Genomic DNA, 20,726 nt, shown 5'->3' with positions numbered 1-20,726 from the left:
CGAAAGCGTGGAGACCGAGAAGCATGCTTGAAAAGTAAGTCTCTTTATTTTTTTAAATAATAACACAAAAAATCAAAGATTAAGTTAAAAAGAATGATTTGAATTTAGATTTATTGTAATTTTTTTTGTCTAAACACTGGATTTCGTTTAAATTTCTGTTTGTAAAAATTAATTAATCTATTCTAAAGTTTGTGGTTATATCGGAAACAAATCAAAATTAATAAAACAATTATTAATTATTAGGTACATATTAAAGCATATAATATTTCAAGCATATCATATAGAATTCCTGTTTATTATAAACTTAGTAAACATAACTTTGAAATTATTCAACTACATTATACATTAATCAATATTAATTTATATGTTAAAAATCAATAATGTTTCTAAAAATGTTTTTTTTATTCTTTTCCAGATCGTAAATAAACTTCAATTCTATGAATAAATAAAAATTACTGGAAAATGGATTTATATGAAGAGGGCATTATTGAACAATATATCAATTTGTGCTAACTTAAAATTTGTAAAATCTACTTTTCTTTATTAGTTGTTTATTAGAGAGTAATAATATAAAAATGTAATATACGCATCATATATGCATACAATTATTTTAATTTTATTTATGTATATTCCGTTCTTATATTATTACTCTCTAATGAACAACTAACAAAGAATAGCAGATTTTACAAATTTTAAGTTAGCACAAATTGATAATGTTCAATAATGCCCTTTCAATCCATTTTCCAGTAATTTTTATTTATTCTTGGAGTTGAAGTTTATTTACGATCTGGAAAAGAATAAAAAAAACATTTTCAGATACATTATTGATTTTTAACATATAAATTAATATTGATTAATGTATAATGTAGTTGAATAATTTCAAAGTTATTTTTACTGAGTTTATAATAAACAGGAATTCTATATGATATGCTTGAAATATTATATGTTTTAATATGTACCTAATAATTAATAATTGTTTTATTAATTTTGATTTGTTTCCGATATAACCACAAACTTTAGAATAGATTAATTAATTTTTACAAACAGAAATTTAAACGAAATCCAGTGTTTAGACAAAAAAATTACAATAAATCTAAATTCAAATCATTCTTTTTAACTTTATCTTTGATTTTTTGTGTTATTATTTAAAAAAATAAAGAGACTTTTCAAGCATGCTTCTCGGTCTTCACGCTTTCGTCATCAATCGGATTACATTTGAGACAGCAATCGTCAATCCGATTAGCCTAGGGAACTTTTCTATACCTACGATGAGTACCATTGTTCAATCCAATCCGAGATCCGATTAGTTATCGTAAACACCCCGTCTGTCCCTCAACAACGGCTCGGGCTCACAATGGCAATCGCCACACATGACCGGTATGGCTGCACACGCTCCGATGGATAATAAAAAATAGCGGAGAGTACAAGAGAATTTTGTATGTCCGAACGGCTGCAGCTAATAGTCTTTATTCAATAAGCACAAGACCCGACAGACGGGTAGGATTACAACAACGCGGATTGACTCTTGCAAGAAACTTGATGACTCTCGCTTGGGCCGCTTGGCGCTACATGCAGCAGCGATGACAGCGATGCTCGCTCACTACAGTGGCGCTCAGTCGAGTCGATTTCAAAATGTCTTTTTCTAGACGTCTTAAAGTCAACTTTTGAAAGACGTCTGCAGACGTCTATGCAAAGTCGACTTGCAGTTAACTCTGAATGCCTGACTGAGAAAAGTCGACTTACAGTCGACATATGAATGGTTTTGCTGTTAGGGATAGGCTTTCTACAATAAACAATTAAAGCCTGTTCTACAATAGCATAAACACAAGACCGTAAGGTTGTAAGGCATGGTTTTAAGAGCTCGTAAGCAAATGAAAAATTTTCATTTCTTACGTTACGACCTTACGGTCTTGTGTTTACTGCTATTGTAGAACAGGCTTAAGGGTCTCGCACATAAAATGCATAACATAACATAAGCACAACATAAGACCAATAGACCAATGAAAATGTTATGAAATCAATATGGCGACTTTATGCTGGATGCTCATTGGCCCATCGGTCTGATGTTGTGCTTGTGTTACGTTATGCATTTCATGTGCGAGGCCCATAAGGCTATAACACACACCTTCCATAACCGTAACCATAAAACGTACCGTAAGAATTAGCCAATCACAGTCGAGAATTAAGAAATAAGAATCTGAATTCTCGACTGTGATTGGCTAATTTTTACGGTATGTCTTATGTTTACGATTATGGAAGGTGTGTGTTCTAGCCTTTAGTCGATATCACAAGTCATAAGCCATAAGAGGCCTGTTCGTGTTGCTGCCCTTTTTGAATTAATTTCTTCGTCGTCTCTCTCTTTTTCACGGTCGAATATATATTTATCTCATCTCGAATGCAAAAATTTTTGGGGATTTCAAGCAACTCGAACAAACCTAAGAATTGATCAATCACAATTGAATATTCTCTTCACATTTGATTGTGAATGGTCAATTTTTATGGCTTATGACTTATGGGCTGTGTTCCGTTTTTACTGGCAGTACTGAAAATTTATAGTTCACGTCACATATACTATACATTTTCAGTACTGGCAGTTAATATCGGAACACAACCATGATATCGACTAAAAGCTTATTGTAGAAAGCTTATTATTGTAGAAAACCTATTATGAGTAATCAATATTTAATCATAAGATGTATAATCTCATAGAAATTGCAAATATTACAAAAAATCGATTAAAGAAATTATCACAGCCAACTCGAAGACATTTTGGCTACGTTCACAGTCCTTTTTATGCCTTCTCATGCTTGGCCGCAATAAACGTGGAGTCAAAGCAGAGATTAAGACGATTCGATAAACTTGCCTGTATTTCTTCCATTTATTTGATGTGATGCAAATTCCAATGTTACGTGAGTAATCATGATTTTACAGATGAAAATGAGACGATTGATTGCGCGCGATCTCTAATTTGTATCGGATTTTGGAGTCTGCACTGATCTCCGTTCGTGGTAAATGAGAGGTCGCTGAGCTAAATTCGGTTGGTCGATAAACGTGGTCGGAAGCAGTGAATAGGTCGTCGCACGGAAATTGGTCGGTTCGTTCCGTCGGTAGTCGCAGTCGAGATAAGTCGGTCCCTTTCTATAGGCGTTTCGCACACGTTCGCCTGTCACTCATACTCGACTTAACATTCCAAGGGTCGGGATCCGTCTATCACACGCATCTTCAATTTTGTTCCTTGGTAAGTGTGATCGACCGCTGACCTAGCGAGTGAGTAGAAATCGTTCTGTGGCCACATTTGTCGACCTCTCAACGTCGTATTGCGTGATTCGTGAAAAGAAAAAAAAGGCGTTTTGTGATATTTATTGAGAATATATCGGATTAATACAAGTATACGTTCAATCGGAACCACGCTCTGTTCATGCTATATGCGCGGACCAAGGAGAGAGAGAGAGAGAACGAGCGCATGCGGCCATTTTTATCGTAATATGAGCGAATTTATCACCCGGCATTTGTCAACGTCGAAATTACCGACGTGTAGCTTTCGAATGCGCGGCCGAGGCTAGCTCGAGACGAGCTCCAACTCTGGGAGAAAAACTCGTTCGCGAGAGGTCCGGCTGGCTGCGATCGTGCGAAGCGTGCGTTACGTAATATTCGACGCTTGTACAGTAGGCAACTTCACGATCGTACGGCGCGCCGCCGCGTGCGCGGTCTCAAGTCTTGTTCGCGGCCAACTTCACGGCACTCGACACGAAGGTCGCGCAGCCGCTAGCTGGTACCCGTAACCGTGCGTATTTTCGTTTTCCAGGTACCCTTGTGTAGCGATACCAAATCTACAGCAAACGTCACCATGTACGCCTGCAGCCGATTTATCGCACCCGTTGCCAAGTCCACTGTGAGTAAAAAAAATGAACGAGATTGGGTCGCAATGGGTGCTCGCGTGTATTATATAACTCCCGCACTGTGCTCGCACATCTTTTCTTAAATGCATATGTTTTCTTTCTTCGCCTCGGTACAGCTGGTCTCCGGCACCAAGACCTATCTACGGCCGCTCAGCAGTGCCGTGATCAGCCATAGCCAATACTTACAACAGAATCAAATTCAAACGCCCGTCAGTTTGGTGAGTGTCCCTTTTTTTCTTTCCTGTACATTGCATAACTTTTTGAGATCAAGGTTACATAAGTGTCGCTGTTCTTGGAACTTATAGTTTTAAATGTAGTTTTGAAATTTTATATTTTATTAGTGTGAAAAAAAGGAAATATATATATATATATATATATATATATATATATATATATATATATATATATATTGGTCGCTATTGTCTCAGTGATCAAATTTGGTGACCCCTAAATTGTGAAATTTTATATTTAGATTAAGTGTGAACATTTTAATAGGATATTAGATAACATTAGATATCAATTTTATGAAAAATTTGATATTTAAATATTTTATAACTTATAATATGTTAGGTCTGTATGTATGTGTATATCATAAGGTAGATTTGCATTTTTCTGAGTATTAAAATATTTTAATTGACTATTAATCTTTTGAGCTTTTAAAGTTTATTAAAGTAATTTATGATAAACTTTGTATTCTAAAAGCCATCATAGTAAGAAAGTTAGATGGTATCGTAATACCATAAGCATATCATGAAATCATAGTTGAATATCTTAATTTGTAAAATTACTTTTTGATTATGATTGATTAATTTACTTATGGTCTTATAGTTATAGTACAACTAAAGTTTTTTTTACATGTAATGCTTTGAGGGTTTTCGAGATTATTGAATTCTACAACTCAAAATTCAATATAATTAGAGAAAAAAGTATTTTTTATTTTGAAGTAAAAAAATCAGTTTTTTAAAAATGAAAATAACTTTTTTACCAAAATACTAACAAAAAGATATAGAAATAATTTTCTTCATATTTATTGTTAAAATGTTTAATATCTATATTATTTTGATAATACTTATTACTTTGTATTTATAATTTCTAGTTGAGATGGAAATGTCCTTGCATTGTTGCAATACTTAATGAGTCGACAATGCCTTTTTATTAATAAACACAAGGATTTTTATATGTCTTATTGTATTTTTATAAATTCTTAATAATTAAATGAACACAAAAAAGATATAGGAAAGTCTGCCAATACTGGCATAGCCTTGCTAAAGCAGTACCCCCTTATTTCTCGGAAAGTAAATCATGTGTTTTATTAATAATGATAAATATGATTTACTTAAGATAATTACTCCATAGTTCATACATTCATATATTTATAAGTATATTTATAAGTATTTTAATATAAAATTACTAAAAATAAAAAGTGAGAATAAATTTTTTATGATTTTTCTTTGCAAATTACATAGTTTAAATAATAGTGAGTTATTGATTATATTATCTCATTGTACATGTTTATAGATACTTTTTGTTTTATTTATATTTTTCTTTTTCATCTTTTCCTTGCAGTATGGCTTAAAACAAAACATATCACTGTGCAGTGTAAACCAGCATACTTCTCCATAAGAATAGACAATAAGTCTGGTCATGATGCCTTTGAATTGATGTCAAGTTGACAATTGAAAAGAAATTTTATCTATTAAAGAATAATAAACCCTTGTAAGCCTGCAGGCTAACATAATCAAAATAAGGAGATTGATTGTATATCAAATAAGTTGAGTGAAAATAAAATTACAAAAGAAAATTTATTAAATCTTGACCAATAAAAATTATAAATATTTTAGTAAATTTATTCACTTTTTCACCAAGTTGTATAAACAATCTATTCCAAGATGTCTAAATCGACAAAAAAAAGTATTAACTCTTTGACTGTGTATGTAGATCCATGTAATATCAAAAGTTAATGTCTTTTCACCAATGTATATTAATTTTGATCTTGGTTTAACTTGCTTTTTATCTTTTTCTAATTTTTAGAATTAGAAAAGAATCTACATCAGTGAAAATAAACATAAGATTGTCGTATAGCGCTTTTAAGTTTAGTTTGTTTTAATCCAACTCAAGTCGGGTTAGTGATGTAATATGCTGGAATTGTCCAATCATAACTTAAAATAGAGCATTTGACGATCCGATTCAGGTTAGGTTAAAACCTGTAGCACTAGAAAACACTAATAGATTACCAGACTTTGGGCTGTTCTCATGGAGAAGTATACTGATGCATTTTTTCGTTTGCACAGTGAATTTCAATTACAGTCTTTTAATTTTATAAACTTTGGTTAATACATACAAACATATTTCATTACTTTGTTTATGAATTTATTTAATAGTTAATCCTTTCACTAAGAGCCATGTCTGAACTCTGCCTATTATTGTTTAATGTGCTAGTCTTGAAGCTCCATTTATTAGCTTTTTTTTTAATTGTAAAAACAATTTTTAACAAAATATGAACTAATATAAAAACATGCTATGGCATGTAAAAAAAGATGCTTTCTAGTTTGTATTTAAGTTGTTAAAGTTTTAATTTAACTTATATTTAAGAAATATTATTTAAAAACAGAATGGTATGCCTGTTTTGATGACTTTCCTCTAATGAAAATAAACAAAAGAAATATTTGCTCAAATAATGTGAGCTTTAGTTCTTGCTTCCAACAATGATCTAAGTATATCTACTGCCACTTAAATACTGTACTATTCTTCGTAATATATTTTTACACAAAAATCTATTGGATGAATGCAAAAGTAGAATAATAATATAGCGTAAATGATGATGAAAGAAAACACACATCCAAATAAAAAACATGTAGGATAGAGTAAAAATTCAATTTCTTATTTAAATAAGAAGCTGAAGTGTCCTCCTTCTGTCTTCTCAACCAAGAACTCGGCGTTGGTGATAGTAACGTAGTATCGCGGAAAACATTAGAACTGATAGGTGAAACGTAACATGTTGACATAAAATTTTGTCTTGCATGTTATTTCATTATTATATGTTTTATTATGAAAATATGACTTACATATACTAAATTCGTAAAAATGGACCACAAGTAAAGTTTCTTTGAATTTTATACATAAAAGCATATTTCTCACTCCTTTCAATAGCTGTTCGTATGTTTTCTTGTCTGAATAGATTTTACTTTAAGTGCTTTTTACGACTCAGACTATTTATTAACTGTTAGGCGGAGAAAGGATAGTCAAGGTCCATTTTTATAAGTGTTTTAACGCGATCTTATTTTGTTTTATCCAAATTCTCTTTATTCACCAATACGACAGATCAAACTTTTACGTTATTTCTTGCTTATGACGTCATGACTTCAAAATGATCGCAGCAAGGAGTCAGTAACCTGAAGTTTTTGGATTTTTTTCTGTCATTTTTATCTCTAAATATAATAGATTGAATTTAAGAAAATATCTGATTATCATAAAACTTAAGTTAATAGAATTACTAAATGTAATCTAAAAGTATCAAAATTCAAAAAGAATAATTTTAATGAAGATGACATTTGTATCAGTGAGCTCATAATCAGAGTTCGAAAGTTTATGCGCTTATATATAAATGTGTCTGTTTGTTGCTGGCATATTGTTAGCATAATAAATATTTGCTCTCAGAATTACAGAAATTGAGCCTGCATTTGTTGATAAATTGATTCCATCACGATATGACACCTTTAAAAGCTTACTAACAACTTGCTGGCAATTTTGAAATCGTCATCACTCGTTCTTTTGACGTTATGTTACTATAGTAATTAGATTGCAACGCTTCAATATTGCCGCCAATTACCTTGCATTGTCGGCAATATTGAATTTGGTACTGCTATCTTGCTGTGTGTGTATACATACATGTGTGTGTATACATACATGTGTGTGTATACAGCTTGATCCATAATGGTTGGAATAACTATTTATAAGAGATGACTTATCAACTGCACTCCATGTAATTTATATGGAGTGAAGTCAGTAAGTCATCTCTCATGATAAATAGTTGTTCCAACCATTATGGATCACTTCGTGCGCGCGCGTGTGTGTGTGTGTGCGCGCATTGTTACTTGCAGTGTTGCTTTAATTTGAAATTGTTGAACATAAATATACAAGTTGTCAGCATCATAACCACTCACAGATTTGCATGGTTTTGCTGAGACACATTTTCTTATCTAAATAGACACTCGTCTCACACGGCTGAAACAAGAGTTTCAAGTAAAACAAAACTGGCAACTTGGTGTTGTTTAGCATTGTTTAACGTTAATGTTCCTTAAAACAGAGTTTATGATAATCAGATTACAAATCTTTCAAATCTTTGTCATACTGGATTTAGTATGACAAAGATTTTGAATTTTTCCGTTCAAAAGGTTAATAAAATTGATCATTAAATATTTTAATTTTATATTTTGTGTAAGTTTTTAGTTAATAAAATTGATTGAAAAATGAAAGCTTTTTTTTTAGTATCTATTTTATAGTTATATTTCAAAAATTTTAAATTTGTTAAAGTTATAAAACAAATTCTTTAAAAATTATTATAAATACATATAAAAATAACTAATTAATTGATAATATTTAATTTGATTTTTTGTTTAGTCACCTATTGTGCGCAGCTTCCAGACCTCCACAGTCAGTCGTGACATAGATTCCGCTGCGAAATTCATTGGCGCTGGTGCTGCTACCGTGGGGGTAGCAGGATCTGGTATGTATTTGTATGCAAATATAATTATTAACAAGGAATATTTGTGATAACAGCATGAAAGATAAAAGTAAGATAGTAGGGGAGAGTGGAATAAGTCGGACAATTTGCAGTTTTTGCTCTCTATAGGACGCCAATAAAGTCTGATCATAAAATCAAAGGCGCCATTAACAAGATAATTTAATTTCTTTCATTTTTGCATCAGATCATTTTGACATATCTCTCACCTGTGTTGAACTATAACAAAAAATGTAAAAATCCTTTTTCCAGGCCGATTTGGAACTACTGACTTCGAATCGGATCACACCCTGGTCTAAATCAAACATTCTTATTTTTATCATTTTTTAGATAGAATTTTAAAAGATTTTAATTATTATTATCTTTTTATATTGAATAAAAACAAGTAATTTGATAGTCAAAAATAAAAATTTTACTAAAAAAAAAAATTAGTGACAGTCTATATAATTAGACGTTTCCTGATCATGTTATGAAATCGTTATTATATAATTTGAATTAAAATCAATAAAAATTTAATTATTCCGAGTGTGATGTATATTATAATATTTTACTAATTTAACATTTCTAGGACCAGATTGGTCGGCCGATCACTAGTGCTACGATCAGGTTGCAATTTCAATGTAAAAGTCCAATTTGAACATGAATCCTTTTGAACTTTGGAACAAATTTTATAATGAACTGCAGAAGTGATTACAAAACGCTTGATATTTTTGTATTCTACACTCTTTAATGATCTTAAATCAATGATCTTTTAAAATTTTAACATTTTTTAAATAATAATTTACAAGATTATATTTCTTTTTCTTTTTTTTTTTTTTTAATTTTTGCACAATGACTAAAAATACATATTTGTGTCTATTCTATGAATGTTATAACAAAGAACTGTCAAACTATCGTCAGTGTCATCAACACATGTTCAGTGTCTTATAAGGACTTTACATTATAAATGGCACGAAAATTTGCTTAAATGTATTCATTTAAATTAAAAAAGTCCTATTTGGAACACGGTCTGATTTCAATTCACTCTCCTCTACAATGAATGATTTGAAGATGAGAAATTTTTGTTCTCTAAAATTTTTTGGGAAAAAATTGGAGAAACTTGTTTTTTCTTAATTTTATTTTTCTGTTATAGAAAATTAAAAGCACTAATCCGATAAATGGAGTTAATGAAACATATTTTTAAATCTGTTAATATTTAAGGCGATACTGGAGTCGTTTATATTACAAAAATACTATTTTGTTAAACATACTTGGTATTGATTTTACAGAATTAAAATACACACGCTAATGTATATGGCTTTGATTTATTTGTTAAAAATAGGGAAAAATTTTTAAATTACAGATTTTCTTATTGACTTTTACTGTAATATTTAATTAAAATTTTCAGTTTACAAACACATTTACTTCATGGAAACGTTACATAGATTATTTAAGCCAGGTGTAGAATAAATAAGTGAATAATGTTGAAATCGTAAGAATTAAGTCTGGAAGTCCAATTTAAGAGAATAGAATATTTAACAAATTGTCTAGATGTATACGTGAGATCTCGATGTAGCAGTATATAGAGTTTGTAAATTGATGTTTTGATGTTGATGTTTTGTAAATTTTTTCGTATGTATTGTAAATCGTATGTGTGTAAGTCGAGTTTATTGGTAAAACTGACTCCAACATTGCCTTAATTAATAATTTAAACTTGTTATAAAAATCTGTTTCATTATTTAACATAATTCTGTTTTTGATTTTTTAATAATTATTATGTGTGCACATATTTTTAATGGCATAGTAGTTGATACGTTTTTTTGTATGTAATTAATAAGTTAACAAATTAGAAGAATATTCTTTCAAATAGCATGATTAAATATTAACTGTTTTATTAATGTTATGTATTTTTATTTTTATATATCTTATTATAATTTTTAATATACATGGAAATTATATTTTACATAAAGCAGGAGTGCCCAACCAGTTGATCGCGATCTACCAGTCGATCGCAACTTTTTTTGGGGGGGGGGGTAGATCTTTCTTTTTTCTTTATTTAATTACGTCTATTTAAAGTCATTATTTTAGTTGATCACAATCAAATAAATCTCAAAAAATTGCTAAGTCAACGCAATGTCAAAGAGCTTATTAATATTTGCATTATTTTTTACTTTTTTTTAATTTTAAATTTTGTTTATATTTTGATTTTTATTTTATTTGAATTTTATAAAATTTATAATTTTTATATTAATTTTTTTCTTATTAATTTATTCATAGTTTTAACACCTATCCCTATTAATATGTTTAATAAACGATTAAATCAGATTTTAATTTTGCATTTTTTCTCTTACACCTTACACATACAATGGCGTGCAAAAGTTTCCGGCCAGTGACATTTTGTACACTAATTTATTAAAAAACAGCCTAATAAAATTTTCATATTTATCAGGTATGATTATAAGATATAGGTAATGAAATAATATAATAAAATAATGATAATTATGAAAATTTTATTAGGCTGTTTTTTAATAAATTAGAGTACAAAATATTACTGGCCGCAAACTTTTGCACGCCACTGTGCATAGGTTGATCGCGAAGTTGCTCTTCTAAAAAAGTATCTCATAGATATAGAAAGGTTGGGCACTCCTGATATAGAGTTATTATTTATATTAGGATGAGCAAACTGTTAAACTTTTAGAAATTTTATAAATAAAAATTTAATAAACACTAAATAATTTTGTAGAATTTATGGATTATAAATTATTTAAATCACATATGTTGTCTCATTCAATTTATTTATTTAAACTTATGTTATTTAAAGTAATTATATATTATAGGAGTTGGTATTGGTTTGGTTTTTGGATCCTTAATAATCGGTTACACACGTAATCCCTCCTTGAAACAACAAGTTTTCAACTATGCTATCCTTGGATTTGCACTCTCCGAAGCAATGGGCCTCTTTTGTTTAATGATAGCATTCCTTATACTGTTTGCCTTTTGAATCCAATTCCCTGGAACATATTCCTTCTCATGGAAGTAAAGTTATAAGATTTAATTTTATTTGCTAAGTGTGATGTTAAAAAAAAAACACAATTATTTTACCTATGTTCTAACATCTCCTTAAGAATGTATTACATCTATTTTTAAAATAATGAAAAAATTATAAAAAATTACATTTTGTTCTATACTGCATTTGACTATAATACAAAAAATTTAACAGCGATTTTTTACCTGGACTAAATATTATTTTAATTGAAATAGAAATGTGCTCTAATAGAGATGTAATTAAGAAATAATAACAAAAATCTGATTTTAAATAATTAGTATTTTAAATGTCTAATTTGCGTAAAGTTTTATTGTAATTCGGAGTTTAATTGTCTTGTAAATAAGTAAAATTTATTTATTTATAAAATAACAATTAAAGTAAATAAAAACATATTATTTAACTCTTTCGAGTTTAGTGATACGTATATGTATCAATGTCCTCAAAAAGTTATATCTTTGATTAATATTAAGCTATTTAGTCTAATTATTCTTATTTTAATGTATTTAAGGTTCCTGACTCCTCAGCCGAGAACTCCGTTGACAGTAACGACATTCCGTCGCGGACAAAATTAGAACTAATAGACGTGAAACGTGACAGATTGACGATGAGATGTTGTCGTGCATGTTATTTTGTTATTATGTGTTTTATTGTGAAAATATGACTTGTCCCGTATTTACCAAATTCGTAAAAATGGACCGCGAGTAAAGTTTCTTTGAATTTTATACATAAAAGTACATTTTTCACTTCTTTCAATAGCTATTTGTGTGTTTTCCTGTCTAAATAGGCGTTACTTTACGAGCTTTTTACGACTATTTACTGATTGTTAGGCGGGAAAAGGATAGTTGTGATCGATATTTAGAAGTATTTTAAAGCCATCTGCTTAGTCTGATGTATCCAAATTGGCTTTATTTACAAATGGCACGTCGGACAAAATTACGTGACATTTCACGCAATTTCTCGCTTCTGACGTCACAACTTCAATATGACCACGGCGAGTACTCAGAAGCCTTAAACTTTATAATTCTTTAAACTTCAACTAACAAGGAGTAGGCAAGAACTGTAAAATGCCAAATGAGATGAATCATAGCTCATTCGAAAGGGGGGGAACAAGTATATTAAAAGTGTAAAAGGGTTAGCTTGAATGGGCCTTACTTTTTAAGAAAATTGCAATTAAAGTTTAACATTTGGACGTTTGTACGTTAAGTCTGGAATCTTGAAAACCACTGTCCAATAGAGCATCGTGGTTAAGAAGACTAAGTGCTAGCGTTACATTTTTCCTTCCGTGGCGGACCAGGTTCGAATCTCCACAGCTTCAAATTTAAAAAAATTTTTTTTAAACTTTTTACTATTATATTTTACAATTGCATTATCCATATTGTAGTATTTTTTAAAATATATAATAATGCATTTACATATACTAATAAAATTAAGCAACTTTTTATTAATAAAAAATTAACAAAAATATTTATTAATTTTTTATAATAATTTATAAATAATTATTTATTATAATAAAATTATTTATAAAGATAATAATTAGGCCTTAACGAGCAGATTTATTCCGAAAAATAATACACTTTAATTTAAAACATTTTATAAATTTATAACATCTTATAATTTATAACTTTTTGTAATTTACAATGTTTTATAATTTATAATATTATAGAAACTTTCAAAGTGTATTATTTTTTGGAATAAATCTGCTCGTTAAGTTTAATAACTTTTATAAATAATTTTGTTATAATAAATAATTTATTAAATATTTTTATTAATTTTTTATTAATAAAAAGTTGTTTGATTTTATTAGTATGTGTAAGTAGTAGTAGTAGTAAGGTACTTCATTCCTTGCATCCTTTACAACGCACGAGAGAGAGAGAAAAATTACTCATCCATTCATACCTCCACACTCATTCTCTGGATCTCCGTTTCCGCCGCTTTCTTCCACACTTTTCTCTTCCTTTCACACTCTCATTCATACCCAGCCACCCTCCTCCCTTCCTCATCTCCTTCAGTTTTTTTATCCAAACCTCTCCCTCCTCCCTCTCACCTAAAACCTCTCCTACCATCTCCTGCCATCCCTTTTCCGTCCCCCAATTCGTGCATTCCTCCCATATATGTTCCCACGTTTCCTCTCCCCATCCACATATCCTACACTTTCTTTTCTCTTTCTCTTCCCAGTATCTACCTCCTGTCCTAACGTCTCCTAACCTAAACCTAAACCTCGCAATCCTTTTTCATCTTTCCTCTTTCCAATCTCTCTTCAAGTACTCCGGCACTCCATTTCCCTTTACTCTGTTATACCATCTGTTGAACCTCGAGCTCCTTATTTTTTCCCATCTTTCCTCTTCCTGCCGCCTTCTCTCTCTTGCTACCACCTCTTCCCCCCTTAACCCTCTCTCTTCTCTCAACTTTTCTATCTCCTTGATATTCCAGCTCTTTTCTTCATAGAAACCTCTTCTTTCTTCCTCCCATTTTCCCATCACCTTTCCCTCCTTCACTTTACCTTTTATCTCCTCCCAACACAACCTTGCCAACTCTCCTCCTCCTCCTTCTCCCAGTTTTTTTTCATAACTCCATGCCCTCATTCCTGCCCTTCCCCTTAATTTTTTCTCTGCATCTCCTCCCTTATCATGTACCCCGGTGTGTACCTTCCCATCTCTATTACCCATTTCAAATACCTGTCCTGTATCCTCTCTACCCTTTCCCTTTCTTTCCACCCCCAAATTTCTGCCCCATAGCTAACCACCGTCCATACCAACCTATCAAATAACCACATCCTTCTAGCCCAGTCCTTTCCGAATTTCCTCTTTTCCATTCCCCATACTTCTCTCATCACCACCGCTCCTTTTTTGATTCTCTCCTCTATATGTTCTTTTTGTCCCCCATTTGCCATCATCATGTAGCCCAGATATTTATACCTTTTCACTTCCTCTATTGCATTTCTTTTCCATTTCCATATTATCTTTTTCTATCTCCCACCCCCTCTTCTACACCTCATCACTTTTGTCTTTTCTACATTTACTTCTAATCTTTTCTGTTCTACATATCCTTCTAATGTTTTTATTAACCCCTTTATCCCTGCTTCATTCTCCGCCACCACCGCCACATCATCCGCATACGCCAGGGAATAATTTTTCTTCCCTTCACCTTTACTCCCCCTATCCCCTCTTTTCCAATTCCTCATCCAAATCCGCTAGCAGTAGTGTGAACATGCATGAGCTCAACAGACATCCCTGTCTCACTCCTCTACCTGTCCAAAAGTTTCCCCCCTCCCTTTCCCCCATCCTTACTCTACTTATTGTCTTCTCCAAAACTTTCTCACACCTCATCACCAGACTCTCTCACTCCCTTCCTCCTCATTATCTGTACCAGTATCTCCCTATCCACCGAGTCAAACGCTGCTTTCATATCTACAAACATAACTACTATTTTGCCTTTTGTTTCCACTATTTTCTTATTTATCAAATAATTTAACACGTATATGTGGTCTATCGTTCCTACCCCTCTCCTAAACCCCGTTTGACTCGGTGGTAATATCCCTTTATTTTCCACTTCTTCCCTCAGTCTCTCCGCCAAAACCGCCGCGTACACTTTATACGTCGTTTGCGTAAGCGTAATCCCCCTATAGTCTTCTACCTTTTCCCGCTCCCCTTTTTTCACTATCGGTACCACTATCCCTTCTCTCCAATCTTCCGGCCATCCCTCTCCCTTCCACACTCTATTACATATCTCCCACAGCCATTCCCCTATTTCTTTTCCCCCATATTTTCATACTTCATTCGTAATGGATCCCCTCCTACCGCTTTTCTGTCCTTCAATCTCCTTATCGCCCTACCAATTTCTTCTATACAATCTCTTTCCTCCTCTACCCCTCCCCCCATTACCTCCCCTCTTATCCTCCACTCCACTCCCTCCAGCACCCCTCTAAAGTGTTTTTCCCACTCCCCCATTTCAATTCCTTCCCTGACTCTTTTCCTCCTTCCTTTATTCACTACCTTCCACACGTCCTTTTCGGATCTTATTCCTTCTATTTCCCTCTCCCATCTTTCCCTCTCCTTTTTCTTCTCACAATGTTCCCTGTACCTCTTCCTCATTTCTTTATATTTTTTCCGTTCTCCCCCTCTCCTCCACCCTTTTAATTCCTCCATAACCTCTCTTTTCCTATCCCTACATTCCTCATCTCATCATCCTCTCCGTTCCTTCTCTTCTTTCTCTACTCTCTCTAATGCCACTTCTACTTTTCTCTTCATTTTCCTCCAAACCTCCCCTACCCCTCACCATCACTATCCCTCTTCCCAAGGTATTCCTCAAATTTCTTTTTTCCCTTCTCCGTCCAAACCCTCCTTCCTCTCCCTTTCCTTTTCCTGGTCCTTTCTTTTCTCCGCCCTCCTCCCATACCGTTATCGACTGATGATCGGAGTCTACCCAATCTTCCACCTTCATCTTTTCCACCTTCCTTCTTGTCTCCTTATTCCCGATCACATAATCTATTACGGTCCCTCATTTCCCTCCTGTATACGTCCATTCCCTCTCCTTATCCCCCTTTACGCTTCCATTCAATATTGACCATCCCAATTTTCCTATATAACCACATAGCTTCTTTTTATCTCTATTCACCTTTTCATCCTTTGAGCTCCTCTTTCCCTGTTCTACCCCTCCCTCTTCATCCTCACCTATTCTTCCCCCTTCTCTCCCCGTCCTAGCATTGAAATCTCCCCCTATTAACACCCTCACCTTTTCTTCTCTATCCTCCATCCAACTTTCTCAGCTTTCCCATTTTTTCCTCCAAATCTATTTACATACACTCCTATTATTCTCCACCACTCTCCCCTTAAATTTAGTTTTACTGCTTGTAATCCCTCCTCTTTTTTTTCCTTATCATCCTTTTCTCTCTCCCTATCCCTTCCCTTATCGCCACAATCATTCCTCCCATTGCCCTCTCTTTCTTACTCTTCCTTGCCGCCTCTTGCACTTCCCACACGTATTCTTTTGGCAGCCATTTTCGAACTCTTTCTCATCCCTCCTTCTGTAACCAAGTCTCACTCAGAAACATCACATCCCATCCCATTCTTTTAGTCTCTCCCTGAAACCCTTCTCTTTGTTTTCCATGCCTGCCACATTCCAAAAGTCTATCTTATACTTTTTGCCATCTTTTTTCTTATTCCTCTTTTTCCTATGCTTCTCATTTTCTATATTTTCTTCTCTTTCCCCCTCTCCCTCTTCCTCCGTCCACCACCCTACTAAAAATCCTTTCTTTTTCCACCCTTTTACCCTTCTCCATCCCTCCCCTTCCATTCTCTTCTTTTCCGTACCATTCCCTCAACTCATCATCCTCAATCTCATCCCATACCCATAATTTTTTCTTAATCCATATTTTCATATATTTTACTCTTACTTTCCTACCTTCCCTTCCCTTCTTATCCTTTCCGCTTTCTTCCTTATCCACCACTCTATCCTTCTCTCCTTTTCTGTCGGATCATCCACTATCCACTCCCTTCTTTCCCTTAGCTTCGTTTTTCCTTTCATCACTTCAATTTTCTGCCCTACACTCGCTAATCTTATTCATACCATTTCCTTTTCCTCTTTATCTTCCCTATACTCCTTATCCCTTCCACTCTTGCTGTCGCCCCCACTATCTCTTCTATCTCTTTTCTTAACCCCTCTATCCCTTTGTCCTTTGCTTTCACTCCTTTTACGATTATATTTCTCTTCCTTTTTTCCCTTTTCCTCTTTTCCCTCTCTAACTCTATTCTCCTCATCCTTTCTTCTAATTCCTTCATCTCCGTTTCTCCTCTCCATCTGCTTTACACCTTCCTCTTTCTTTCCTCATCCCCTTCCTCTTTCTCCTCCATCTCCCTACCCTGCTCGATCTCCTCCATCCCCCTACCCTGTTCGATCTCCTCCACTCTTTTCTCTAAACTGTCTAATCTTCCTCATATCTTCCATCCATTCCCTCATCTCTGCTTTCCCTTCCTTTACCTCTCTTAATTCCGCTTTAATTTCCTTAAAACCCTTTCTTACCTCCCTCAATATCTCACTCAATCCCCCTTCTTCTTGCTTTTCCGGCTGCTTTTCTAGCTGTTTTTCCGGCGATCTCAATACCTTTATACTTTTCTTAAAGATATCTGCCTGTAATGCATCTATCTCCTTCCCTTTCTCTCCTCTTTTAAACGCATCTATCAGCGACAGACTATATATTAGTATGTGTAAGTACATTATTATTAAGTTAAAAAACACTAAAAATAATGCAATTGTAAAATATAATAGCAAAAGGTTTAAAAAAAAATAAAAAATATTTGAAGCTGTGGAGATTTGAACTCGGTCCACCACGGAGAGAAAAATGTAACACTAGCACTTAGCCTTCTCAGTTACTACGCTCTATTGAATAGTGGTTTAAGATTCCAGTACTTAATGTACAAACGTCCGAATGTTAAACTTTAATTGCAATTTTCTTAAAAATTAAGGCCCATTCACGCTAACTCTTTTACACTTTTAATACATTTGTTCCCCCCTTTTGAATGAGCTATGATTCATCTTATTTGGCATTTTACAGTTCTTGCCTACTCCTTGTAAGCAATATTGTAATATAAATGTAATCATAAAATATAAAAGTTATTTTATATATTAAACTTTCGGATTAATTATGAAAAACATGATGCGCAGTATTACATAGCGATTATTTAAATAGAGCTGATTTTATCAACTTTTAATGATGATATTTTTACAATATGCAATGTTAAATGTGCATAATTTCCAAACCTTTTGCATTTTAATAATTTTAATAATATAAAAATAGCTTGATCTAGAAATACTATTGATACTTAGAGATACTACTTGGGAAAAATGTTTATAAACAATTTATTCACATTCATACTAAATAAACGATAAAATGTGTTCAATTTTGTCCATAACAAATAATTTCATTACAATTTAATATTTTATTTTTTGAGTCGTATTAGATTCGTCATTTTCAGTTTTTATTTTGATTTTTTTGTATTCAGCAATCCTCCAAACTGTTAAAATTAACTAGATAATATGTTCCATTCCTCAAAAAAATTCAAACTGAAAAAAGCTAATGATAGAGTGTTATAAATGCAACTTTCATATGTATGTAATTTAAAGTATTAATATATTTGTAAAAATTGGTGTAATACATCTTTAAGTAAATTGTATGGTTATCATACAATATGTTATATATTTGGCACAAATATTGATGTTCTCAATGAAATCATTCACTTTTGTTACGAGAGACAATATCTGTTTTGTAACAATTGATGAATTATTATTCCAGGCGCTGGAATTGGATCTGTGTTCGGTTCATTGATCATCGGCTACGCCAGGAATCCTTCCTTGAAGCAACAGCTGTTTTCATATGCCATCCTGGGCTTTGCCTTGTCTGAAGCTATGGGTCTATTTTGTCTTATGATGGCTTTTCTGCTCCTATTTGCCTTCTAAGCCACGATATAAGATACTGCTGATATAGTTTTAGTGCGTCACTGCCAAGGCAGCGTCGTCCGGCTCTACAGGAAAGACGGCGACTGTCTCTGGTTGCGCGGAATGCCATGAAATTATTAGAGAAGCTCGGATTTTTCATGGCTCGCGATGGGACGCGACGGCGCGACAATGAACGAGAATTTCAAAAAATTGTAACACATTGTGCGGCCCGTCCTGACCCCATCCAATCCTTCAGCTTGTTTGTAATCATTTCATGGCCTACTGTCTCATGTAGCATATAATTCACATTGTTATGAAATAATAAATTTCATTGTAACGAATGAGTAAGACATTGAAAGTTGAAATTATAAAAAAAAAGAAAGCGACAGCCTCACCCGCATACCCATACAATACGCACGTATATACTCTGTTAGAGTGTCCTATGTGACATAGTACATTTTTCGATAATCTTTTTGTTATCTCAAGGATTCATTATTGTTGTGCCGCCGTGTACGCACGTTATTAAGATTATTCTTGACGAAAAAAGAAGAAAAACTGTACAGTAATACCGAATAAACATCTTTGTCGTGAAATTATGGATTCAAATACTTGTTATTTCCTTTTCTGCTGGTTTTCGACATATGTGCGAAAACATCTTACTTTAACAAATTATAAAAGTAAGATGTATTTGAACACATGTCCAAAAAATGGATCTTTTTATAGCAATACCTATATAGGATATTTAGCAACAGATGGAAAAAATTTTAAGGTGTGATTTCAGATAAGGTAAAAGTCAAGTACAAAATTATGATTAAGGCTTTATTTTTTAATTATAAATGTTCACGTAAAAAATGCCTAAAGCACGTGAATATTTAAACATAATTAAAAAACAGAATCACTACCGAAATTTTGTTATTGTATCTTGATTTTGCAATTCTGAATATTTACATGTTCACATAAGAAGGCTGAATGTTTCAACATTTATAATTAAAAAAAAACGAAATCTATCGTAATTTTATTAAAAATATAAAAATTTATTTTATTTTTAAATGCATCTTTCTTTAAAATTACAGTTAAGAAATTTCTATTTTTATTAATGAAAGTTATTAAGTATATATCTAACGTGCACAAAACGTTTTTAAAAAATTAATTTTGATTTATTGAAGTACTTGACTTTCTTCAAATAATTTTCCATTTTATTAATTAAAATTCACAAATATATACAAGTTAAATAAATATCAGATATTTATAGTCGTGATGCTTTACATTTTTTTTTATTTGGAACTTTATTCTGAATTCTTTAAAGAAAAGTTGAATATTATCCAAATATAGATTTCAAATTTTTATTTTATATAAGGTACTTGAGCCGAATAAGGCCCAGTACTAAATAAGGTCCACTTTTAAACTTACCATCTAAAAACGCGCTTTATGTTTTAAATATATGTTTAAAAGATATGTCATAGGAAGTAGATAAAGACTGACTAGGAAATTAATACCGGTAGCAACACGTTTATTCAGTGCGATAAAAGCTTGTAACAAAATGGGTAAATTAGCCGTTTTTATAAAAATTTGTTATAAATTTAATAAGTATACATTATTTTATGATTTATTACAACACATTATAATATAT

The 20,726-nt window shown here is 32.3% G+C and overlaps 1 protein-coding gene across 3 annotated transcripts; it reads left to right on the top strand.

Annotated features, from left to right (window-relative positions):
• The first annotated feature begins 2,777 nt into the window (after nt 1-2,777).
• On the top strand, nt 2,778-19,689 carry LOC105196895 (ATP synthase lipid-binding protein, mitochondrial). Of its 3 annotated transcripts, none has more exons than XM_039452514.1 (5): nt 2,778-2,909; nt 3,806-3,892; nt 4,016-4,117; nt 8,520-8,625; nt 18,954-19,689. In XM_039452514.1, the coding sequence occupies exons 2-5, from the start codon at nt 3,848-3,850 to the stop codon at nt 19,115-19,117; spliced, it is 417 nt and encodes a 138-aa protein (XP_039308448.1). In that variant the 5' UTR covers nt 2,778-2,909; nt 3,806-3,847; the 3' UTR covers nt 19,118-19,689. The 3 variants fall into 3 exon arrangements, with proteins under 3 accessions (XP_039308448.1, XP_039308446.1, XP_039308447.1); XM_039452512.1 differs by lacking the exon at nt 2,778-2,909 and adding an exon at nt 3,011-3,238; XM_039452513.1 differs by lacking the exon at nt 2,778-2,909 and adding an exon at nt 3,024-3,267.
• Nucleotides 19,690-20,726: the final 1,037 nt, after the last annotated feature.

The sequence above is a fragment of the Solenopsis invicta genome, chromosome 8 (assembly GCF_016802725.1).
Source record: "Solenopsis invicta isolate M01_SB chromosome 8, UNIL_Sinv_3.0, whole genome shotgun sequence".
NCBI classification, from domain to species: Eukaryota; Metazoa; Arthropoda; class Insecta; order Hymenoptera; family Formicidae; genus Solenopsis; species Solenopsis invicta.
This window is presented reverse-complemented; position numbering and strand designations above follow the sequence as displayed.